Here is a 23,545-nt window from a genome sequence, read left to right on the forward strand (position 1 = left end):
TTAAATGGCGAGGCTGGTCTGAGCCCAGAGCCTGGCCTCTTCAACCCTTGAGGCGTGAACTCTTCCCCCACCCCCACCCCCCAACCACCCTGTGAGGTGAGCATCTTGTCTCCACAAACAGGGTGGGGATCACGGCCTGACCCCAGTTACCCGAACGAAGAGAGTGAATAGAACGCCTCCTTCAGAGATCTTTTGTGGGGGTTAGTCGCTAAGTCGTGTCCGACTCTTGCAACCCCATGGACTGTAGCCTGGCAGGCTCCTCTGTCCATGGGATTCTCAGGCAGGATTACTGGAGAGGGTAGCCATGTCCTTCTCCAGGGATCTTACAGTTTCCAATTTCCTTGACAGCGTAACTGGCCGGCTTTTTCTTTTGCCTTGCGGCTTTCCTCCACGGGGAATGAAAGCATTTGGCTTAGGTTCACTGGAGGCTGCCTTACTGCGGAGGGGACCGGGTGGGCTTGAAAACTGAGTTCGTGGCTAAGTGATTTCACTCAGGCCACCCAGTGGTGTTCCCACACTCACCGCTATCATTTCTGAGAAGATGACTGAGAAGGCCGGCTGGAGCGCCCCGTTGGCAACAGCGCACAGGGTTCCCACCACTAAGTAGGGCCACTCTGTCTTGTTCAGTTTCAGGATCTTCAGAAAAGACACCGGTGGCACAGATTCGTCCTAGAACACACACACATCAAGACGGACAGGCAGCAACACCACAGGCACCAGAGCGTGGACCCGGAGAGGGCCTGGCCTGCCCTCCAGGAGCTTACAAGTTGGGCAGAGGGAATGCCTAGGCCACAGCAGACCACGGGAGGGTCAGACAGGATGTGACAAGATGCTAACTATGTCCCTGTCAATCCTAAAGGAAATCAACCCTGAATATTCACTGGAAGGACTGAAGCTGAAGCTCCGGTACTTTGACCACCTGATGCAAAGAGTCCACTCATTGGAAAAGACCCTGATGCTGGGAAAGACTGGAGGCAGGAGGGGAAGGGGACGACAGAGGATGAGATGGTTGGATGGCATCACTGACTTAGTAGGCATGCGTTTGAGCAAACTCCGGAAGATAGTGAGGGACAGGGGAGCCTAGCATGCTGCAGTCCACGGGGTCGCAAAGAGCTGGACGTGACCGAGTGACTGAGCGACAGCAAATGGACTGCATAGCCTGAGCCGGGGGAGTCCCTCACCCAAGAAGCAGTCCTCGCCGTGTGACCAGCCTTTCTCTATCCCAGCCTCAGCAAGTCAGTGGAAGCGGGATCTGGGCCCCAGATGCCCTAAAATTCAAGTCATGATGTTGGGGTCACACAAGGTAAGATCCATGAATAGATGAGTTCAGCGTCCTCACCAACACAAGGCACCGTGATTCATCTGAGGACCTGGGCCTGGTCTCCTCACCCCAGAACCCTGCCGCGCACCTCATCCGTGTCGTGTCCTAACTCACAAAACTCAAGTACCCACACCCTTTTCTTTCACCGCTACTAACGGCAGGGCAGACTGCCTTTGCTCTGCATTCCCTACAGACTTCTGCTTCATAGCTTCACTTGCTTTCTGATTTCCCCCCGTTTGTTTGTTTACACATCTCTGTGGCTTTGTTTTAAGATGTCTTGGCTCATGTCTTGGTTTTCCCTGTGGCTCAGATGGAAAAGACTCTGCCTGCAATGCAGGAGACCCGGGTTTGATCCCTGGGTTAGGAAGATCCCCTGCAGAGGGAAATGGCAACCCACTCCAGTACTCTTGCTGGGAAATCCCATGGACAGAGGAGCCTAGTGGGTTACAGTCCATGGGGTCGGAAAGAGTCGGACACAACTGAGAGACTAACTGAATGGCCAACACTTTATCTCCTTAGAAACAGCCCAATGCCTGGCACATACCAGGTTCTCAGCAAGTGCTGAGCCTGACGTTTGGTCAAGCATGAGGGATTTAAGTCACATAAAGGAGAATATTCTAGGGAATTCCCTGGCAGTCCAGTGGTTAAGACTCTCTTAGCACCTTCACTGCCAAGGGCCTGTGTTGAATCCCTGGTCAGGGAACTAAGATTCCACAGGCTGTGTGGGGTGACCAAAAATAAAAATAAAAAGGAGAAAATTCTGATTGTAGAGGTGGTTTCACAGTAAACTAGATACCATATGTGCCTATGGAAACCCATGGCCTTACAGTTGTTTAAATAGGTCACGTTTGTGTCTCTATGAAATAGAAAACATAGGAATAGTTTCTATTCAGCCCTTTGCTTTCAAACCACCCCTCTCCTCTGCATTTTTAGGGGTTTTTTTCCCTCCCTAGTTAGCACTATCTTTTAGATCTGGCCTCCAGCCTGATAAAGGAGCTCAGGCTGCTTTTTGCAAGCAAACAGTCCTTCTAATCAGATTTAATCTCCCCCTCTCCCTGGGCACACCATTCATCCCGCTATGATGGCACCGAGGACAGTCGTATTGATTGTGGCATTTTCTGCCTACCCCTCTTTGCATTTCTCCAAGAGAAGTGCTCCTCTAAAATACCAGACCCTAAAGATGTAACAGTGTAACTATCCAGACAAATGAGAAAATGAGAAGCAAATACTTCACAGCCGAAAAGGGAGAAACTGACTATCTTACTTACAATAATATAGCAGCACAATATACAATGTTATTCTCTTTCCATAAATACAAAGATTGAGACTGCTAAAAGAGCCCTTCTTATCTCTGCAGTGAATAACACCGTAGGCAGAAAAAAACCGATGCAGTGAACTCTCAGTAGGATCAGTCATTGCAGGCCAACACAAGAGATAAAATACACTCAGCTTTTATTAACTGTTGTTTAGTTGCTAAGGCAAGTCTAATTCTTTTGTGACTCCCTGGACTGGATGTAGCCCACCAGGCTCCTCTGTCCATGGGACTATCCAGGTAAGAATTCTGGAGTGGGTAGCCATGTCTTCCTCCAGGGGATCTTTCCGACCCAGGGATAAAACCCTTGTCTCCCACTGGCAGGTAGATTCTTTACCACTGAGTCACCTGGGAGGCCCCAGATTTTATGAGTAAATAACATCAAAGTGAAATGAAAGTTGCTCAGTCATGTCTGACTCTTTGCGACCCCATGGTCTATACAAGTCCATGGAATTCTCCAGGCCAGAATACTGGAGTGGGTACATTTTCCCTTCTCCAGGGGATCTTCCCAACCCAGGGACTGAACCCAGGTATCCTGCATTGCAGGCGGATTCTATACCAGCTGAACCACAACGGAAGCCCAAAAATACTGGAGTGGGTACCCTATCCCTTCTCCAGGGGATCTTCTTGACCCAGGAATTGAGCCAGGGTCTCCTGCATTGCAGGCAGATTCTTTACCAACTGAGCTATCAGGGAATAACATCTAAATATACTCCTAAATCATTTCCTAAAATCATAAAATATCTTTTCTTGGAATGTGTTCCCTTTCTATTATAAAAGTTTCTGTTAACTTGAATTAATAACATCCCAGTTACTTCTCTTGAGGTCCTTTGCCTTTTGTACTGTAAACATGAGATTTGTGTAAAAATTTGTATTATAAAGTGCAAGATGTTGATCTAAAAAAAAAATCCCAAGGTTTCAGTGAGAAATATTAAAGAATGTACACTTTGGCTATTTCTGGTTATTCTGTCCTTTTCCCTAGTAAAAGAATTCCAGTTTCACTCAGGGTAGCAATGCATATGGCAAAAAGGTTCAGTTTTCTACCCTCCCTTGTAGCTAAGTATGGACATGTGATTAAGTTATGACCAATGACATAGTTTATTTTTTTTTTTTAAGTACTATATGAGATGTCTAGAAAATCTTTGTTTCTTCTTGCTGCTTGGAACATAGATGTGATGGCTGGAGCTTCCAGAGTCATTTTAGATTACTGAGAATGAAAGCTACATGCCAGGATAATGAGAACAAATATGAAATGAGCCTGAGTCCATGGTAACCATGGCGGAGTTACCATTGTAACCCTGGGTTTCTCACCTCTAAGTTTTTTGTTGTTGTTTTTAATATGAAGGAGAAAATCTTATTTTTCTTAAACTGATATTACTCTGGGTTTCCTAGCATAGACAATCAAAAGTAATCCTACATAATAGATTATGCAAATATTAGGGCCTCTAACTTTAGACCAGCCTTGTATTACTCTGGATCTCAAAAATGAATATCTCGTTTTAATTTGAAGCATCTAAGCACAAAGGCTATGTTTTGGGCTCCCTTTTCATTGGAAATCCATTGTTAATTGGAGTTGATTTCGATTTTTGACAAGTACGATTAATATTGGATATTTCCTTCTTTTAAGAAGGGTATGGCTCATGGTGGGAATCTTCTGTGCCTACAATGTACTTGCAAGGCTATGGATTTCACCAGCAAAACTAAACAATGAAAAATAATCGAAAAACAACTCACAAGTTCACTGCTTTCCACATCAAAGCCATTCTGATACTGTCGGGAACTCCTCAGGCTTTTCTGAAGAGAACGCCTAACTATGGGATGAGTCAAACCCATGGGAAGCTTTTCATCAGCGACGTTAAATTCTTCTGACTGGATCTGGCTTCCTGAAATCTAGAAGAAGAACAAAATATTGAGTTGTGTGTCTAGATGGATGTAACTTTCAAGTTTAGAACCAGTAACTACCAGTTGTCAGGCATATATTTTGTGTTAGGTGCTTTTCAAAAAAAAAAAAATATATATATATATATAAAAGCTTTATTGAGACAAAATTCACATGCCATGAAATTCACCCTTTTAAAGTGCTTTTTCTAGCATATTCAGGTGGTGCTCATCACTACAAACAAAACTAGTGGAAGTGATGGAATTCCAGTTGAGCTATTTCAAATCCTAAAAGATGATGCTGTGAAAGGGCTGCACTCAATATGCCAGCAAATTTGGAAAACTCAGCAGTGGCCACAGGACTGGAAAAGGTCAATTTTCATTCTAATCCCAGAGAAAGGCAATGCAAAAGAATGCTCAAACTACCGCACAATTGCACTCATCTCACACGCTAGTAAAGTAATGCTCAAAATTCTCCAACCGAGGCTTCAACAATACATGAACTGAGAACTTCCAGATGTTCAAGCTGGATTTATAAAAGGCAGAGGAACCAGTGATCAAATTGGCAACATTCGTTGGATTATTGAAAAAGCAAGAGAGTTCCAACAAAACATCTATTTCTGCTTTATTGACTATGCCAAAGGCTTTAACTGTGTGGATCACAAGAAACTGTGGAAAATTCTGAAAGAGATGGGAATACCAAAACACCTGAACTGCCTCCTCAGAAATCTGTATGCAGGTCAGGAAGCAACAGTTAGAACTGGACATGGAACAACAGACTGGTTCCAAATAGGACAAGGAGTACGTCAAGGCTGTATACTGTCACCCTGCTTATTTAACTTATATGCAGAGTATATCATGAGAAATGCGGTGCTGGATGAAGCACAAGCTGGAACCAAGATTGCCGGGAGAAATATCAATAACCTCAGATATGCATATGACACCACCCTTATGGCAGAAAGTGAAGAAGAACTAAAGAGCCTCTTGATGAAAGTGAAACAGGAGAGTGAAAAAGTTGGCTTAAAGCTCAACATTCAGAAAACGAAGATCATGGCATCCAGTCCCATCATTTTATGGCAAATAGATGGGAAAACAATGGAAACAGTGAGAGACTTTATTTTGGGGGGCTCCAAAATCACTGCAGATACTGACTGCAGCCATGAAATTGAAAGGTGCTCACTCCTAGGAATAAAAGTTATGACCAACCTAGACAGCATATTAAAAAGCAGAGACATTATTTTCCTAACAAAGGTTTGTCTAGTCAAGGCTATAGTTTTTCCAGTAGTCATGTATGGATGTGAGAGTTAGACTATAAAGAAAGCTGAGTGCTGAAGAATTGATGCTTTTGAAGTGTGGTGTTGGAAAAGACTCTTGAGAGTCCCTCGGACTGCAAGGAGATCCAACCAGTCCATCCTAAAGGAAATCAGCCCTGAATATTCATTGGAAGGACTGATGCTAAAGCTGAAACTCCAATACTTTGGCCACCTGATATGAAGAGTTGACTCATTTGAAAAGACCTTGATGGTGGGAAAGATTGAAGGCGGGAGGAGAAGGCGATGACAGAGGACAAGATGGTTGGATGGCATCACTGACTCAATGCACATGAGTTTGAATAAGCTCCAGGAGTTGGTGATGGACAGGGAGGACTGCCATGCTGCAGTCCATGGGGTTGCAGAGTCGGACACGACTGAGCAACTGAACTGAACTAAACGTGCTTATTTATTAACCTTGCAGCAGCCTCACATGGCAGGTTTTGTATTTCAAATGTGGAAACTGAGACTCAGAGGAGTTAAATTACTTGTCAGAAAACAAAACAAATTTTTGACTTAACTTTTTTAGAACCCACCCTCACTCCCCTCCCCACCATGTGCTCCCAAAGGGCAATATTTAGAACAGAGAATTACTAGAAACAAGCCACATAGTCAACTTTAGAGAAATGATCAAGCAGTTTATTACACATTAATGTAATTACTGCTGAAGACACATAAAATGATAGTATTTGGATGATATGTATCTGAAATGTGAAGAAAAAATAAAAATATGTACATATTAGTTACAGTTGCCAAAGCAAATGTATAAACTTTTACAAATGTAAGTTGTGTTTACAGGATAAATATTTTTCAGTTATTTATTTTTCAAAATTGCTCAAGTGACTAATTTCAATAAAAAGGCAAATCAATAATTATCAATAGAACCTGCTTTAGGAAATAGAGTGAATAGTTGTTATTGTTGTTGTTTTAAAGGAAAACCAAACTCAGGAATTCCCTGGAGGCCCAGAGGTTAAGAGTTCGCACTTTCACTCCTGTGGGCCCAGGGTTTGATCCCCAGTCAGGGAACTAACATCTCACAAGCCAAAAATAAAAAACAAAACACCGAACCATTCACTTCCAAGAGCCATGAGTCTTGCTATTGGCTTCATTAGGATGATCTGGGAAGTACTTTAAGGTCTCATAGGACCTCTCCCAACTACCACAGATCCTGGCCTCAGTATCTTACCACGACCACTACTCTGAACATCCCTAATCTACTGGGGGAAGGACCCATTAGTCTGAACAGGCAACCAAGAATCACTTGTTTTAAACAACCAGTTCAAAATGTTTTTGGCATTTTCTTTTATTTCCTTCCCTCCCCACCTTTCTCTTTCAAGATTCTTTCAACGACTCTGAATTAAAGTCTCAGATGTATACTTGGCATCTTTCTGATACTTCTCATTTCTCAGTACAGCATTAGCTACGTGATATTTTAATAAAGAAAGAATACTATATTAAAGCGAAAACGACAGGAAAACTTCCCAAGAAGCAGATACCTGTGTGTTTGCAAGCCTGAAGTAGACCCCTTCCTTCTTCATTAGTTCTCTGTGGCTTCCTTGCTCCACAATGATTCCATCATCAAAACCAGCGATGACATCTGCATTTCGGATTGTAGACAGTCGGTGTGCTATCACTATGGTAGTCCGGCCTTCCCGGGCCTAGAGGGGAAAAGGACAGGCACGAAGGGCGGCAGGGTTACACCGTCCTTGCACTGTTGATCAACACACAGTGAAGCACGCAGATGGGGGTGTCTGTGGTTAATGGAGAGCAGCTCACCATCCCTGTGTGATCAGGGCACAAAGGCATCACTCACATGTGAATGGACACAAGGGCATTTAAATTCTGGACCAGACAGGAGGCCAGTCCCCCAGGATGAAGATGGATAACTCTGGAGTTTCTCTAATGTTTTCACACCGTTGTGAGGAGCCCTGCTTCTGAGTTATATGATATGCTAAAGACTTTAGCAGAAGCATGTTCAGAAGTTGTTGCCACATAAGGCCTTCTCCAGAGCACTTCTGTATGATTTCTTCTGAAGTGCCTGCAATTCTGTAATTAGTGTGATTGTAATTCTGATGGACTATGTGCAGGCACCTTAGGCGAAAACATATCCTGAGGTCTGGATGGTTTAAATCATGGTTCAAAGACCATCTCAATCACAAACTCTGGAGTGGGGCCAGTAACTGTAATTTTTAACAAATACTTTGGGTGGTTTTTATGGATACCGAAATCTACAAATCACCCCCTAAGTAGTTCAGTGAACTCACATGTCATTAGCTTGATGGGTTTATGAATGGGCATTTATACCCTGGAAAATGTCCATCAAATTATTTACATTATGTCATTAACAATAGTTATTCTTTTTAATATTCATTACCCTGCAGCAGCAGCAGCTGCTGCTGCTGCTAAGTTGCTTCAGTCGTGTCCGACTCTGTGTGACCCCATAGACGGCAGCCCATCAGGCTCCCCCGTCCCTGGGATTCTCCAGGCAAGAACACTGGAGTGGGTTGCCACTTCCTTTTCCAATGCATGAAAGTGAAAAGTGAAAAGGAAGTCGTTCAGTCGTGTCCGACTCTTTGCGACCCCGTGGACTGCAGCCTACCGGGCTCTTCCACCCATGGGATTTTCCAGGCAAGAGTACTTGATTGGGTTGCCATTGCCTTCTCCTATTAGACTAACAACTTCTTAAGACCAATCCTACCTACTCTGAGGCAATAAAACCACATTGTTAGGATGGTATTTAGGGTGTGGCCCAAATCACCTAAGCAGTTAAAAACATAAAAACGAGAGGCTAAATTCATAATAGCCAAAAAGTGAGAAGAATCCAAATGTTCAGCTGATTAAAAGATAAACAAAATGTGGTATATCCATACAATGGAATAGCACTGGGCCAGAAAAAGAAATGAGATTTTGATACGTGTTTCAGTATGGATAGATCTTGAAAATATGATGCTAAGTTAAAGAACTTAGTTAAAACAGACCATGCCTTGCATGATTCTATTTATAGGAAATGTCCAGAATGGAAAAATCCAGAGAGAGAGAAAGATTAGCAGTTGCCAAGCTCAAGGGTGAGGGTAGAATAGAGAGTGAGTACTATAGGGTACAAGGGTTTGTTTGTTTGTTTGTTCGTTTGTTTTTTGGCATGATGAAAATATTCTGCAGTGAGATCATGCAGATGGTTGCAAAATCTTGTGACTATATTAATACTAAAAAACAATGAACTGTGCATTTAAATAGGGTGAACTTCATGGTACATGAATCTTTTTAAAAGATTCATCAATATTTTTAAAAAGAGCATCCACAAAAATTCTGAAAAAGTTAATAAGTATCTGGGTAATATCTCCACTAGATACTAAAACATAAAAAGCTACAGCAATTAAAACAATAAAATCCAGGGGAAGCTATCACATGAATGGACAATTTGGTAAACAGAACAAAACAGAGATTCCAAAATAGACGTACATTTTTAAGAATTAGTGTGTGATAAATATGCATTGTCTATCAGTAGAGAAAAGGCAGACTATGGGATTAATGGTACTGAGTCAATTGTGTAGCCACCTGGAAAAAAAATAATGTGGTCTTTCTTCTTCAGGCCTTTTACTAATAACCAGATGAATCAATTATGTTTCAATAAATAGAAAAGAGCCTGGTAGCTCAGATGGTAAAGAATCTGCCAGCAATGGGAGGAACCCAGATTTGATCCCTGGGTCAGGAAGATCCCCTGGAGAAGGAGATGGCAACCCACTCCAGAATTCTTGCCTGGAAAATCCCATGGACAGAGGAGCCTGGCCAGTTACCATTGATGGGGATGCAGAATCAGACACAACTGAGCGACTAACACACATACACACACACACACACACACACATGAAAGCATAAAAAGACAGAGACTAGAGCATAACTCTACTGGACAACACTTAAGACTGTTCTTTGATTTTTAGCAATTGAGCCCCAAAGGAAACCTTTATAAATCTTTACTGATATACTAATAAGGAAGTTGCACAACTTTGTCCATGTGTGATAAGGTATATAGAAAATAATTTGATCAATTCATGATACTAATAGTGATGAGTAACTGCTAACAGTGGCTGGGTTTAGCATCATGATAACAATAGGTTAACCCTATGTCAATTAAAAAAAATACAAACAATGGAATTGGGAGTCAGACTTGTGAGTAAATGAATGGTGTGAAAGAGAAACAAAGTATGTATTCGTGAATTTCAAAGTTAGCAACTGTCACTCTTGACCAAAGAATTTTGGCCAGAGTAGAGGAGATTTGTGGAGAAGGCAATGGCACCCCACTCCAGCACTCTTGCTGAAAAATCCCATGGACGGAGGAGCCTGGTGGGCTGCAGTCCATGGGGTCACTAAGAGTCGGACACGACTGAGCAACTTCACTTTCACTTTTCACTTTCATGCATTGGAGAAGGAAATGGCAACCCACTCCAGTGTTCTTGCCTGGAGAATCCCAGGGATGGGGGAGCCTGAGGGGCTGCAGTCTATGGGGTCACACAGAGTCGGACACGACTGAAGCCACTTAGCAGTAGCAGCAGCAGAGATTTGACACAAAAGAATATTTTCAAATACCCCCATGATGACAAGACACTGGCAAACAAATATCCTAGATTAAAGACCAACTATTAAGAAATTTGAAACTTCTAATTTTGGATGTTGCAGGTGGGCTTCCCTGGTGGCTCTGATGGTGAAGAATCTGATTGCAATGCGGGAAACCTGGGTTCGATCCCTGGGTTGGGAAGATCCCCTGGAAGAGAGCTTGGCAACCTCCTCCAGTATTCCTGCCTGGAGAATCCCACAGACAGAGGAGCTTGGCGGGCTGCAGTACATGGGGTCACAAAGAGCTGGACACGACTGTGTGATTAAGCTCACAGCACAGGAATGAAAGGTAGGCCCAAACAGAGGAAGCACTCATTAGGCTTTTTGATTTCTGGGAGGAAAAAGCATAAATGGAAACTTTGAGGGATCATTTCATTAAATCACTATTTTCATTCTGTACCTGCCCCTGCAGTATGGAAACACTATGAGTAGAAGAGGGACATAGGTACAAAACTTTGTGATTATTGACTTTCTTTAAAAAATCAAAATATCAAGTCTGCTGTTCTATTCTTCTCTAAGATTCTATACTGAAAAACCTATTATTTATTTTGAAGAATGGTTGCTATCTATTGAGCTGAAAGCAGATATGGTCATTAATTATTTGTTTCTAATGTAGAACTGTATTATTCAATGAGCTAGGCCATGGTAATCAATTCAGTAAAAATTTATTCAGGCTTTACTATGTGCAGGCACTGGATGGGTGTTATACAGTAAACATGAGCTATTTATTAGTTCTGCCTCTTAGGAGAGAGAGAGAGAGAGAAAACATATAAATAAATAGCTAAGTACAATAACATGGTGCCAGACAAGAGACAGTGATAAATGCAGAAAGGGGCTACAAAAGGGAAATATTACGCTTCCAGGCTAGGTAATCAGAGAGGAGAAACAGTAATAGTGTTACATCCTCATGCTCCTCAAAGGACAGAGAATTACAAAGCTCAACTTTCATTGTTAAAAGACAGTTGGTTTTTAACCAGATGGACCAGCCGACTGACTGACCAGTATCACGGGGAGAGAGTGCAATAATGATGGACTTCCCTCTTAAAGACATAGTTTATTGTCTGGAAAACATATCAGTTATCTTGCAATGTATGGAGTCTATTCAGTAGATTATAACCATCTGTAGCAACTATGGTAGATAACAAATGGCCACAAACACTTTAAGGCTATTCCCTTTAGAGATGGACTGTATTCTTCCACCTCCTCAAATCTGGGCAGGCCATGTGACTAGTTTTAAGCAAAACACGTGAAGGAATGAATGCTTGTTCAATGTCCGAAGCATAGACTTCAAGAGGCCTTATAGCTTCTGTGTTTGCCAACACAAATTGCTAAAATTCAAAGAAGTAATGTATCCAAATATGAATTAAAACTTGCAAGGATACAACTTTTGTTGACAGAATTCACATCATGAAAAACTTGTCAGCAATTCTGTTTGTTTAGCATAGCAAGGGCTACTCTCCTGAATGTACACGTCTTAGAAAGTTTTGGAACCTAAGTCCTAGGGCTGACTAGGAGTTTTTTCCCATAAATATCCCTTATCATACATAACCTTATGCTAAAAAAAATCTATATTGACATGTTTTAAGTCAATTGTTTAATGAATGCATGTATTTGTTTTCATGATTTTCTGATTTAAGTCACTTCTAATTAACCAACCAAATATAAGTCCCCTATGTATTATATTTTGGTTCCTTGAGACTTAATATACACGAAAGCAATGTAATTCAGTACAAAAATTTATGAGGAATAATTATCATATTCTCTCATTAATTATTAAATTACAGTATATAAAATAAGCCGAAATGTTAATATGATAAACCACAAAGCCTGAATTAACTACAGTTTATAGCACACAAGGAGGTTGTGTTTACTTAGGATTCAAGTATACATTTTCCTGAGAAAATAAGGTTCATACAGCTAATCTGTATAATTTTGATATATATATATATTATATATATACATACACATATATATGTATGACTGAATCATTTTGCTGTACACCTGAAACTAATGCCACATTGTAAACCAACTATATTTCAATAAAAACTGAAAAATAAAGTAGGTCAATTCAGAAAAACAAAATTTCAAGAGGCAATTTGGATAGATTGTTAAGTAACTTGCACAATTTATGACTAAACTTTCTGAAGTCAAAAATGCTTATGATATTTATGTGTTTGAAATTTATTTACATAGTGTCATCTGACTCTAGTTTTTATACTATGTTGTTATGACAGATGACATCAGCACTAACCTTGAAAGTGTCCCAAGATAAGGTTCATCCTGTGAAGCTTCAGCTTAGTAAAGACGATAGTGAGAGATTTAGAAACACTGAGCCAGGCCCATGAGTTCAGCAGCCTTGAAATATGTTCCTTATTTATATGCTTAAAGAAACACACACAAATTGAACTTTATTTCCAGAGAAGTACCCATTCACTTTTATGAACAGATAAAGATGATGTACTGCTACAAAATAAGGCAAGTATTTTGAACTGCTTTTCAGATGGACCACTGGGTAAGTAATCAGAATTTTCTTTGTACATTTTACCACAAGAACTTTTGATCAAAGTCCTAACCTATATGTAAACAAACAAAACGCCCAAAGCTAAGCAGTTCACTGCACAGGCCTGGACTGGGGGATAACTGCCCCTTGGTCCAACAAAGCAAGCCAACAAATGGGCTGCCCACCTCTCTGCAACGTGCCCTGACAGAAAGGAGAAATTAAAGTCCCATGGCATTGACCTGTACACACTGCTGTATTTAAAATGGATAACCAACCTACTGTATAGCACAGGGAACTCTGCTCAGTGTTATGGGGCAGCCTGGATGCGAGGCGAGTTTGGGGGAGAATGGATACATGGATACGTAAATGCTGAGTCGCTCTGCTGGCACCTGAACCTATCACAACATTGTTAATCAACTATACTTCAAATGAAATACAACGTTAAAAAAAGCCCCACGGGAGAGCTGCATCTGCTCTCATATTCATGTTTTTCAGCCTAGGCCCGCAAAGCATTGGTAAGAATTTCAATCAAGTTTCAGGGGGCTGGTCCTTCAGGCGCTGAGGATCCACTGACCTTATCCAGGGCCGCCTGAACCTCGGCTTCACTCTCTGTGTCCAGCGCTGAGGTGGCCTCATCCAGCAGGAGGATCTTGGGGTTGCGAACCAGGGCTCGGGCGATGGCGATTCTCTGCTTCTGTCCACCGCTCAGCTGGACCCCTCTCTCTCCAACCAGGGTGTCAAATTTCTACAGCAGAAAGCATGGTAGAGCTCTTGAAATATTTCAAATAGAAAAAGCTATGGAGTCTAGGAATTCATGGAAGACAACAGGGCGCTTCATTTTGACTAGTGTAATGAGTCACAAACCATAATAAATCATATCACATTCTCAAAAACTACTAACACAAACTCTGTAGAAAATTTCCTATGAGTCATTGTACCAAGCTACACTCCTTGACCCTCCAAATGGATAATTCAAGGGACTTACCTAGCAAAGTTGGACAACCTGGAACCTCAAACATTATTAGCTTATTTAAGCTTTGAAGAAAGAACTCGGTGGCATGAAGTGAAGTTCAAAGGCACTTAAATTAACAGAGGCTTTACCTGTGGTAATCTCATGATAAAGTCATAGGCGTTGGCTTCCTTCACAGCTTGCTTTATTTCATCCATGGTGACATTTCCACGGCCGTAACGGATATTTTCAGCAATGGTGGTAGCAAAGAGCACTGGCTCCTGACTCACCACTCCAATTATTTCCCTCAGATACTTTACATTAAATGTCCTAATATCCTGCCCATCGATGGTAATCTGAAGAAACAAGATACTTCCATTAAATATTTTAAACCATCTGACACTGAAAGCATTTGTTACCAAAAAAGCCTTAGCTAATACGTGATTCACGTTGTACAGCAGAAACCAAGACATCATTGTAAGGGAATTATCTGCCAATTAAAAAAAAATAACAATAAATGCAATGGGTCCATACAAACTCAGTGAGCTATTTATTATTTTACCACATGACATGTAAATAAAATTGTGCTAATAAAATTGTTTCTTTTCCTTTTTTTGGCCATGCCACTTGGCTTGCGGGATCCTGGTTCTCAATCAGGGAATCAAATCCAGGCCCACTGCAGTCAAAGTGCTGAGTGCTAACCACTGGACTGCCAGGGAATTCCTGCTAAAGTTTCTTCATTAGCACTCACATAATATTAAAAGTCAGCAGCAGTAATTTATATCTTTGTTCTTTTAAAAGACACTTTAATGGGATTATCAGCTATTTCTGCTTGCTGTGTTTATAAAGATCTTATATTTTGAATGCTTTAATCTTTTAAATTATTACCATTCAATTTATACATTGGAATCTATTATTTTAATTTGGGTGTTTTCAACATTGGTACAGAGAAGGCGATGGCACCCCACTCCAGTACTCTTGCTGGAAAATCCCATGGATGGAGGAGCCTGGTAGGCTGCAGTCCATGGGGTCGCTAAGAGTTGGACACGACTGAGCGACTTCACTTTCACTTTTCACTTTCATGCACTGGAGAAGCGACTTAGCAGCAGCAGCAGCAGCAGCAGCAGCAGCAGCAGCAACATTGGTAAAACCATCTTTTAAATAATCTTTATCAGAACTTTACATATTATTTTTAGAATATAGCTCAATAAAATCTGTTTGCTGACAAGACCAAAAAAAAAAAAAAACAAAACCTTAGCTAATGTTTAACTTATTTCAGTGGTTAGAAATGGGAATTGGAAATCAAGAGCAATGTGCAAGCCTAAAAATAAAGTCTTTTCTCTCTTTTGACTTTATTATCTTATATATACTGTTTTTCATGGATGGAATTTTCTCCATAAATGATTATATACTGAGTTATGTATTTTGGCATAACTATGTATTTTTGCTTACCATTATTAAATCTGAATTCACTGTCCATTTACCTGCCTAGTCTACATATCACTTTGATGGCATTATGGTGTTTTACTCTACATAATATATCAATACCATAATGTACTTCAGCATTTCCCACCTGCTGAGTATTTGGCTTTGTGCAAAGCACACTGAAGGACAATCATAGTAGAAGGACAGAATTACCAGACTGAAGAGAATGTTTTATTTTTTTTTTCTCCAATAATAATTGCTTAACTCATACGATGACTGGCACATGTTGGGTATTTATTATTTGCTGAATAAAGGTTGAACAAACTCTCTAAAAAGATTTTTAATAATTTACAATGGCAGCAGGAATATATAAATATATATTTGCTTCATTGTAATTTACTGGCTTTTATCATATTAATCTGTCTTTTCTAATTAATAAGTATATGGTATAGCTTATATTTAATTCATATATAAGTGAAATTGAGCATTTCTTGACTCTTTTTCACAAATCTACGTTTATTCTCAAAAGATATGCATGTTCATATCCTCTGATAGATTCATATTAATTTATAAAAGAGTAATATAATAGTTTTACCATATATCATGAATTTTTCATTCAATTTATTTCTTTCTTAAACTATAGCTTTACTGATTTTTATTTGAGAGAGGTTTAAGGGAAAACTGAATCAATCAACTGTACCACTGGGCATTTTTTTCATTATTTCAGCAGTAAGAAAACAGTTAAATCACAATGTGAACAGTGAATATCTCTGAGTTACAGAATTTCTGAAGGCTTTTTTTTTTCCTGCTGACATGTATTTTCTTTTAAAAATGTATTACTCCAATAGTAATTTTTAAAATAAGATGTTCTGAAATGCTTATCCTCAATGTAAGTATTTACTAGGTTCTTTTTTAAAAATAAAGAAAACTGTTTATACTTCAACCAACCTAGAGTTTGCTTTAGGAAATGAGAAGGGGCCCATGTTCCTACTTGGTGTATCAGATTTTTCAAAGAAATTTTGTTAATTTTATTAAAGAAAGTAAATAATTCATGTATCCTAGAATCTCTGTCCTATATTAATACCTTTTTGTGTTTTTATGTTTTTCTGTGTAACTTGTAAACTTCTGTTTTCATAATTAAAATACATTTCAAAGTCAGGCAAACTCAACGTTCGCAAGTCAGTACAACTGAGGAAATTTGAATATTTACTGTGGGCCCCTATTGTATTAATGTTAAATTTACTGAATTTGATAATTGTTTTGTGATTAAGTAAGAGAATGTTGTCTTCTCAGAAAATACATTCTGCTTTGCTATATCCCTGAAACGAATACAACATTGTAAAAAAAACCTATAATCCAATAAAATTAAAAAAAGAAATTATATTCTAATGTATGTAAGGGTCAGGGGGCCATAATATCTTTAACTTACTTTCAAAGTTTCAGGAAAAAACTGGTATGCATGTTTGTGTTGTGTTTTATACATACACACAAACATGCAGTAAGAAAGAGATGATAATAAGGCAAGTAGGTCAAAATAAAAACAATTAATAAATCTGGGTGAAGAGTATATGTGAGTTCCTTACTTGCAACTTTTCTGTAAGTTTCAATTTATAATAAAAATTTTAAAAGATCAAAAAACTATACCCTAGGCCGTTACTGTTTCTCATGTCCCCAGTTTCATGGAGACTGTTCCACTTTCCCCTTCAGATATCTCAACACTGAAGAAAACTCAACTGTCTTTGATGAATTTAATTACTGCCCTAAGATTCCTTGTGACCCTGAACACAAGCTTATTGATGATTACTAATGTGGAACATTTTTAACCAAACTCAGTAAGTCATTGAAAATAATCCTCTCAGTGGTTTGGATGACTATTTTCCAGTGACACAGTGGATTATGAAAAGCTTAGTTGGAACAGAGGAGAGCATTGTCTAGCTTCTTTGAGTTTTATCATCTTGACTACTTTTGTCAAAATATCCCAAGGGTTTGAAGGTCTTATCCAGCTGCATTGCAACTCCATAGCCTTTTTTTTTTTAACCAAAATTGGATTCACATGCAAATATGTTACCAAAAAAAAATTTCTAAGGGCTGTTTGATACCCAGCTTCCCATTTTGAAGAGCGGGGTTCTTCCCACTTACCCTCCCCACATCAGGGTCATACAGCCTCTGCACCAGCTGGACTACTGTGCTCTTCCCACAGCCGCTGTTCCCAACCAGGGCCACCGTCTGCCCGCTCTCTACCCTCAGGTTGAGGCCCTTCAAGATCTTTAAGGGAAGAGAGAAAAAGAATACACTTCACATCAAAAGCCTGAAAGAGAAGTAATCTGACTCAATTTTAAAGCTGGAAAAATAGTATTAAATAAGGGACTATAACCCTCAAAGGAAAAGGCATATACATATGAAAATTATAGAGACTGTAGATTCCTGAAGATGATTAAACAATCAATCAAATTAGGAATCCCTATAAATACAACTTATAATACCTGGACATCAGGCCGAGCAGGATAAGAGAAATGAACATCTTTGAACTCCAAATTCCCTTTGATGTTGTCTGGTTTGTGTCCTCTCTCTGAAAAACTGTCAATTTTAGGATCCTAAACAAAACAAAATTCAATGGCTATTCCATCATAGGACAAACAATTGCATTTTTAAGGAATATGCCTAAGCAGTTCCAAAAACAGGACCCAGAAAAGCATAATTCCCTTCACGTGAGTCAGAACCCAAGTTGAAGACTGTATATGTGTGTGTGTGTGTATGTGTGTGTGTGTGTTTGTGTGTGTTTATGCGTGTAAGGAAGTATTCCTTCTCTGAAAATAGGTTTCTATTAAAAAGTACATAAGGGATATATTATTTTCATTTCATATGATATTTCACTTTAAGTTTCTGGCATATCCTCATAAATTTTCTAAATATACTGCAATTACAAAATATACTACAATTGATATAGCCAGGTATTTCAGCATTTAGTGAAAACTGGCTTATTCCTAAACAATAAGTGTGATGGACTGGATTGAGAAAATTGAACAATTGGTTAGGGACAAGTTAGTTTGGAATGATATAAATTTTCAATATATGCAGAAGCTGAACAATTTTCTCATGACTTAGATTAATGAAACAGCAATTGCTTGGACTAGACAATTACATTTCAGTTAGCTAGTCAGCATTTTCTCCGTGTAAATCCAGAGACCACCTTTAAAGTGTCAAAATGATTTTCTTTATTTCACTTCAGTCAGGATAACTTATGCAATACAATTGATTCAAAATTATATCATATATACAGTGATCTTTTTTTTTTTGAGTGAGGGAAACCCACAGCAAAACATACTATCAATTTTGGTCCCACCAATCACTTTTCCATCCACTCATCTTGTCTACAAAGCATAATATTCTCAGTCTGGCTACAAAATGAAAGAGAAAAGGAGAAAAACTAGGAAGACAAACATCTTTGCTTTGAACTCTAATAATAACACACCAGTTCAGATGCATTTTCCTAAGTGAGATCAGTGCTATTTGATTACAGATAAGCATTCAGAAATATTTTTTCTTTAAAATAAAGTTTATTGGAGAGAGAATTTTTTTAAAATCTGTTCTCCTTTATGAAAGTTCTTTCCACATTCTTCCTTTTATTACCCAATTAGCTAACTCAAAACTTAAATTTATTAAACCCTAACTTGAGGCAGGCACAGTAATAAGCACTCCTAACCTCATTTATTCCTCACTTGAAATCCCATTTCTATTCTTTATTATTATTTTGTATTGATTCTTTAATTTGGAACCAGTGTGAATGTTACAAATAGTCAAGTCTAGGCTTAACCAAAACAAGTTTCCTCATCATTTAGAGCTGGTTTTGATTACTGATCTTGGGATCCTGTGAGTTCTCAGACTCAGAATATAATGCAAATAATTAACCTTGAAAAAGAGGTACTTTTTCAAGCTTTCACAAATATTCAAAAGAGGCATTTGGTTTTATTCATTAATAAGCAGAGGTTTTTCATGTCACTTAATTTTTACAGGACATTTAACATAAAGCTAGATTTAATTATCCAGGCCTCAAAAAAATTTCAGCATTAAAAACAATAAATGACTCACGTTATCAATAATAGCAAAGATCGCATATGCTGCTCCTCTTGCATTGGCAAAAGCGTCAATACAGGGAGCAGCCTGTCCAATGCTAAAGGCTCCGATCAGGATTGAGAAAAAGACCTGAGCAAAAGAACACAAGGAAAAGTTACGTGTCCCATTCCAGTGTCCACTGCCATCTCAAACACAATGTGTTTGGAACACAGGCTACCCAAAGCGTCAAGATTAGGTCTATCCCTTGAAAACTTTTTTCAGTACAAGAGCAAAATTTACAAGGTAAAGTTTTTTGCACAAATGGGTTTCTTCAACCTCAAAAATATTTTTTCATCTATCTTGTCAAACTATTGGTTGTTCTTCTCCTGGGCTTGGACAAAATGACAAAGATTTTTCAAATCTGTTGCCTTGATTCTGAAGCCATTGCCACCAGAGGAAAATATTTTCTGTCAGTATTATTCAGTACTAAATTATTTTCTCTAACTATGCATGGAATTACACAGAATATTCAAGATGAAACAAGGTAGATTTTGGCCCCATATAACTTTCCTTAAAAAGTGCCATGTTATATATATATATATATATATATATATATATAAATTTTGATAAGATTTTTAACATTAAAAAGTAATGGTTCATGCATTATACATCACATCTGTGTGCATTGATTAATAATTCTTCTACACAATTAGCCTGTACTACAGCACACAAACTTAACACATTTCCCTTCATTTTTTTTTTTTTTCACTAGGAAAACAAATTGATACAGAAAAGTCAAGACTGTAGTTTCAGGAATCCAGGTTATTAGCATACATTAACTCAGAAAAACCCAAATGAAGAGAAATGACTCCTTTCTCTCTGGGCTTGGTGAAACATCTACTTATAGTTTGGCTTTTTTCAGAAGATGACAAATAACAATAACACTTAACATATCAGAACTCAAATATCTATCTACTATCTGCAATACAGAGAAAGACCAGCAAGAGAGCAAAAAAATGTCCCTACCAGAAGCAATGCTAGAAAGTTAACACACTCGAGTTCTTGGTCTTTATGAAGAGGGCATCACTGGGCTCCCTGCATCATGGGAGTCACTCTGCTCCCCTGTTTGGGAGAAGTCACTGTCTACACCCAACAAATGGGGAGACCAGGCCAGAGAGGATGAATGCCAGAGTCAGGGCTTAATCTCCCTGCTGTGTAAAATTTAGCAAATGAGGAAGTAAAGAGAGGTGGAGTGCTTCCAAGCTGACAAGGAGAGGGGACCAACATGAGAAAAAACAGACTCAGCAGTGATGAAACCTCATCCAGCCAAACAGCCCTCCACAATTCAATGGGGGTCTGAAGGTACCACTCTAGAGAACATTCTGAAATGATAAATTTCCATAATGCTCCTAAGTCATCATCAAGGGGTCAAACTGTGTTCCATGTCCTCTCTTTAGAAAGACAGGGAAGTGCAGGTTTTAAAACATGGCTAGTTGAATGGTTACGTGTTGTCCTGACCACCACTGACATGGAAAGAAGGTCACAATATGTTGCTAGTTTATAAAAAAATTTACAAAAAGATATGCATAATTCAATTTAGGTTTCGAGAGAAAAAAACCCATATACAGAAAATAATCTGGAAGATATACACCGAAAGTCATCATTAAGCATACATGGATTTTTAGATCATAAGTAATTCTAATTGTAATTTCTAATTTTTAAAAGTACTCTAATCTTTTGTATAACTAGTATGTATAATTTTTCTAATCATAGTGAACCTATTTTCATTTTATAAAAGAAAAAAGACTAAAATCATTTTTCATCTTGTATTTGGATAGACAATATGATACAAATTTAATGTTCTCTCATACTATGACCTATGTATAATAATGTTTACTTCTTTATATAATGAAAATCACAGGCACAATGAAGATGGTGCCAGTCGATATTTGTTCATTCATAAATTCTTTCCAGCTTTCTTTATATGCTCCATATGTTTCTCAATTGGTCTAACCACTTGTGATGCTCTGTGTATTCTAGAAGGCCAGCTCTGTCCACAGGACTGAGCAAAGATATGTCACAAGTAAAAAAGGTTAGAACCATGGTTCATCCTTCAAAAGGGAGGAAAATGAAAGAAGAGGTATATAGATAAACAATATTTTCAGATTTGTCACAAATATTAGGAAAATGACTTACTGTAATTGCATTTCCAATAGTGTATTCTTTTGCTATAACTAGCGTGGATCCATACCAGAAGGCCAGTGCATACGATGCATATATTAGCAGGAAGGCAGTGCCCATAGAGATGTTGGCTGAAATAGCTTTTTTAATTCCAATCCTTTTGGCATTTTCTAGATGTTTCTGATACCTACCAGAAAATGAAGGGGGAAATATGATAATAAGAATCCATGAAAGTGAAAGTGAAGTTGCTCAGTCGTGTCTGACTCGTTGCGACCCAATGGACTGTAGCCTACCAGGTTCCACCGTCCATGGAATTCTCCAGGCGAGAATACTGGAGTGGATTGCCATTTCCTTCTCCAGCAGATCTTTCCAACTGAGGGATTGAGCCCTGAGAATCCATAATCTTAGCTATATTCCCCTCCTGGACAGCCAGAGGTTTAAGGGACAAAAACCATCAACCAAGAAACCCGTGGAGACACCCAGCTTCCCGGGAATTGAACCAATGCAGGGTCAGCCTGGACCAGAGCCCAGCTGAGCCTTTTCTCTACTGGCCTGGACCCATCTCCCTCGGTCCCCACCAGTCCCAGCAATGTTCCCATAGCTGATCCAGGACTGAACTCCCAACCCTGGGAGAACCTCACCATCAACCTTCATGGCCAGCGTCACAAGTCAAGGTTAAGGAGGAAGAAGAGAAACCAAGCCCACCAGGAGTGACACCAACATGTAAACTGCAAATACTATTTGGGACTCTTAAAGCAGTTATATTCTCAAGACAGGCTAATTTGTCTTCTCTGCTGTCCCACTGGGTGAAAGTGAGAGTGTTAGTCACTCGGTAGTGTCTGACTCTTTTCGACCCCGTGGACTGCAGCCCACCAGGCTCCTCTGTCCATGGGACTCTCCAGGCAAGAATCCTGGAGTGGGTTTCCATTTCCTCCTCCAGGGGAGCTTCCTGACCCAAGGACTGAACCTGGGTCTCCTGCATTGCAGGCAGATTCTTCACCATCTGAGCCACCAGGGAAGCCTGACCCCACTGGGCAAGGGATGGGAATTTTACCCGTTTGTGTACTTATACTCCAGCCTTTGCTTTTTTGCTTCGCTTTGGTTTCTGTTTTGTTCTGTTTTTGATTAAGCCAGGGTACAGGGTATAAAGAGGTCACTACTTATGGGATATAGTTTCTTACTCAACTCTTTTAGATTTTAGTTTCATCACTTGTAAAATGGAATTACTTTTTAAAAATTGAAGTATAGTTGATTTACAGTGTTGTGTTAGTTTCAGATGTGCAAAGAGATGCAGTTATACACACACACACGTATTCTTTTTCAGATTCTTCTACCTTACAGATTATTACAATATATTGCGTATAGTTTCCTGTGCTATACAGTAGGTCCTTGTTGCTTACCTATTCTATATAGAGTAGCGAGTATATGTTAATCCTAGACTCCTAATTTCCCCCTCCCCTCCTTTTCCTTTTGGTAACCATAAGTCTGTTTTCTATATCTGTGAGTCTGTTTCTGTTTTGAAATAAGTTCATTTGTATCATTTTTTTCTAGGCTCTGTATTATCATAGGATATTTGTCTTTGTCTGGCTTACTTCACTTAGGATGACAAGCTCTAGGTCCATCCATATTGCTGCAAATGGCATTATAAAATGGAGTTACTAACGCCTACCTTGCTAGATGATTGCGAGGTTGAAGGACAATGTCAGAAAGCTGTTAGAACAGTGCTGGCAGATAGTTGGCAAAATCTGATAAATCCTATTATTATTATTATTATTATTATTATTGCTATTGTTTTAGAATTTAATCTCTTCCTAAATACCACTCATTCTATTATAACCATAATTTTAAATATTAAGTAAAATCCATTATTACTGGCTTCTGGGATTTGACATAAAGGTACACGTGTCTAGAACGGTTCTGTTAAATAACAACATTTTTTCCATCAATTTCAGTTAAGCCTATCATTCCATGCTAGATGCAGAGAGTGTATAAAATTTAATTTTGG

General features: G+C 39.1%; 1 protein-coding gene across 4 annotated transcripts in view; it reads right to left on the reverse strand.

The window, feature by feature from the left end:
• Positions 1-23,545, reverse strand: part of ABCB4 (ATP binding cassette subfamily B member 4) — a 74,451-nt gene that overhangs the window by 29,549 nt on the left and 21,357 nt on the right. For all 4 annotated transcript variants that reach the window (XM_018047295.1, XM_018047296.1, XM_018047297.1 and 1 more), the window contains 9 exons: positions 21,556-21,727; positions 19,396-19,509; positions 17,790-17,900; positions 17,446-17,571; positions 14,034-14,237; positions 13,507-13,677; positions 7,318-7,479; positions 4,368-4,523; positions 523-669 (listed from right to left, as the gene is read on the reverse strand). In XM_018047295.1, the coding sequence (XP_017902784.1) occupies positions 523-669; positions 4,368-4,523; positions 7,318-7,479; positions 13,507-13,677; positions 14,034-14,237; positions 17,446-17,571; positions 17,790-17,900; positions 19,396-19,509; positions 21,556-21,727 (1,363 nt within the window). The remainder of the gene's footprint in view (positions 1-522; positions 670-4,367; positions 4,524-7,317; positions 7,480-13,506; positions 13,678-14,033; positions 14,238-17,445; positions 17,572-17,789; positions 17,901-19,395; positions 19,510-21,555; positions 21,728-23,545) is intronic.

The sequence above is a fragment of the Capra hircus genome, chromosome 4 (assembly GCF_001704415.2).
Source record: "Capra hircus breed San Clemente chromosome 4, ASM170441v1, whole genome shotgun sequence".
Lineage (NCBI taxonomy): Eukaryota > Metazoa > Chordata > Mammalia > Artiodactyla > Bovidae > Capra > Capra hircus.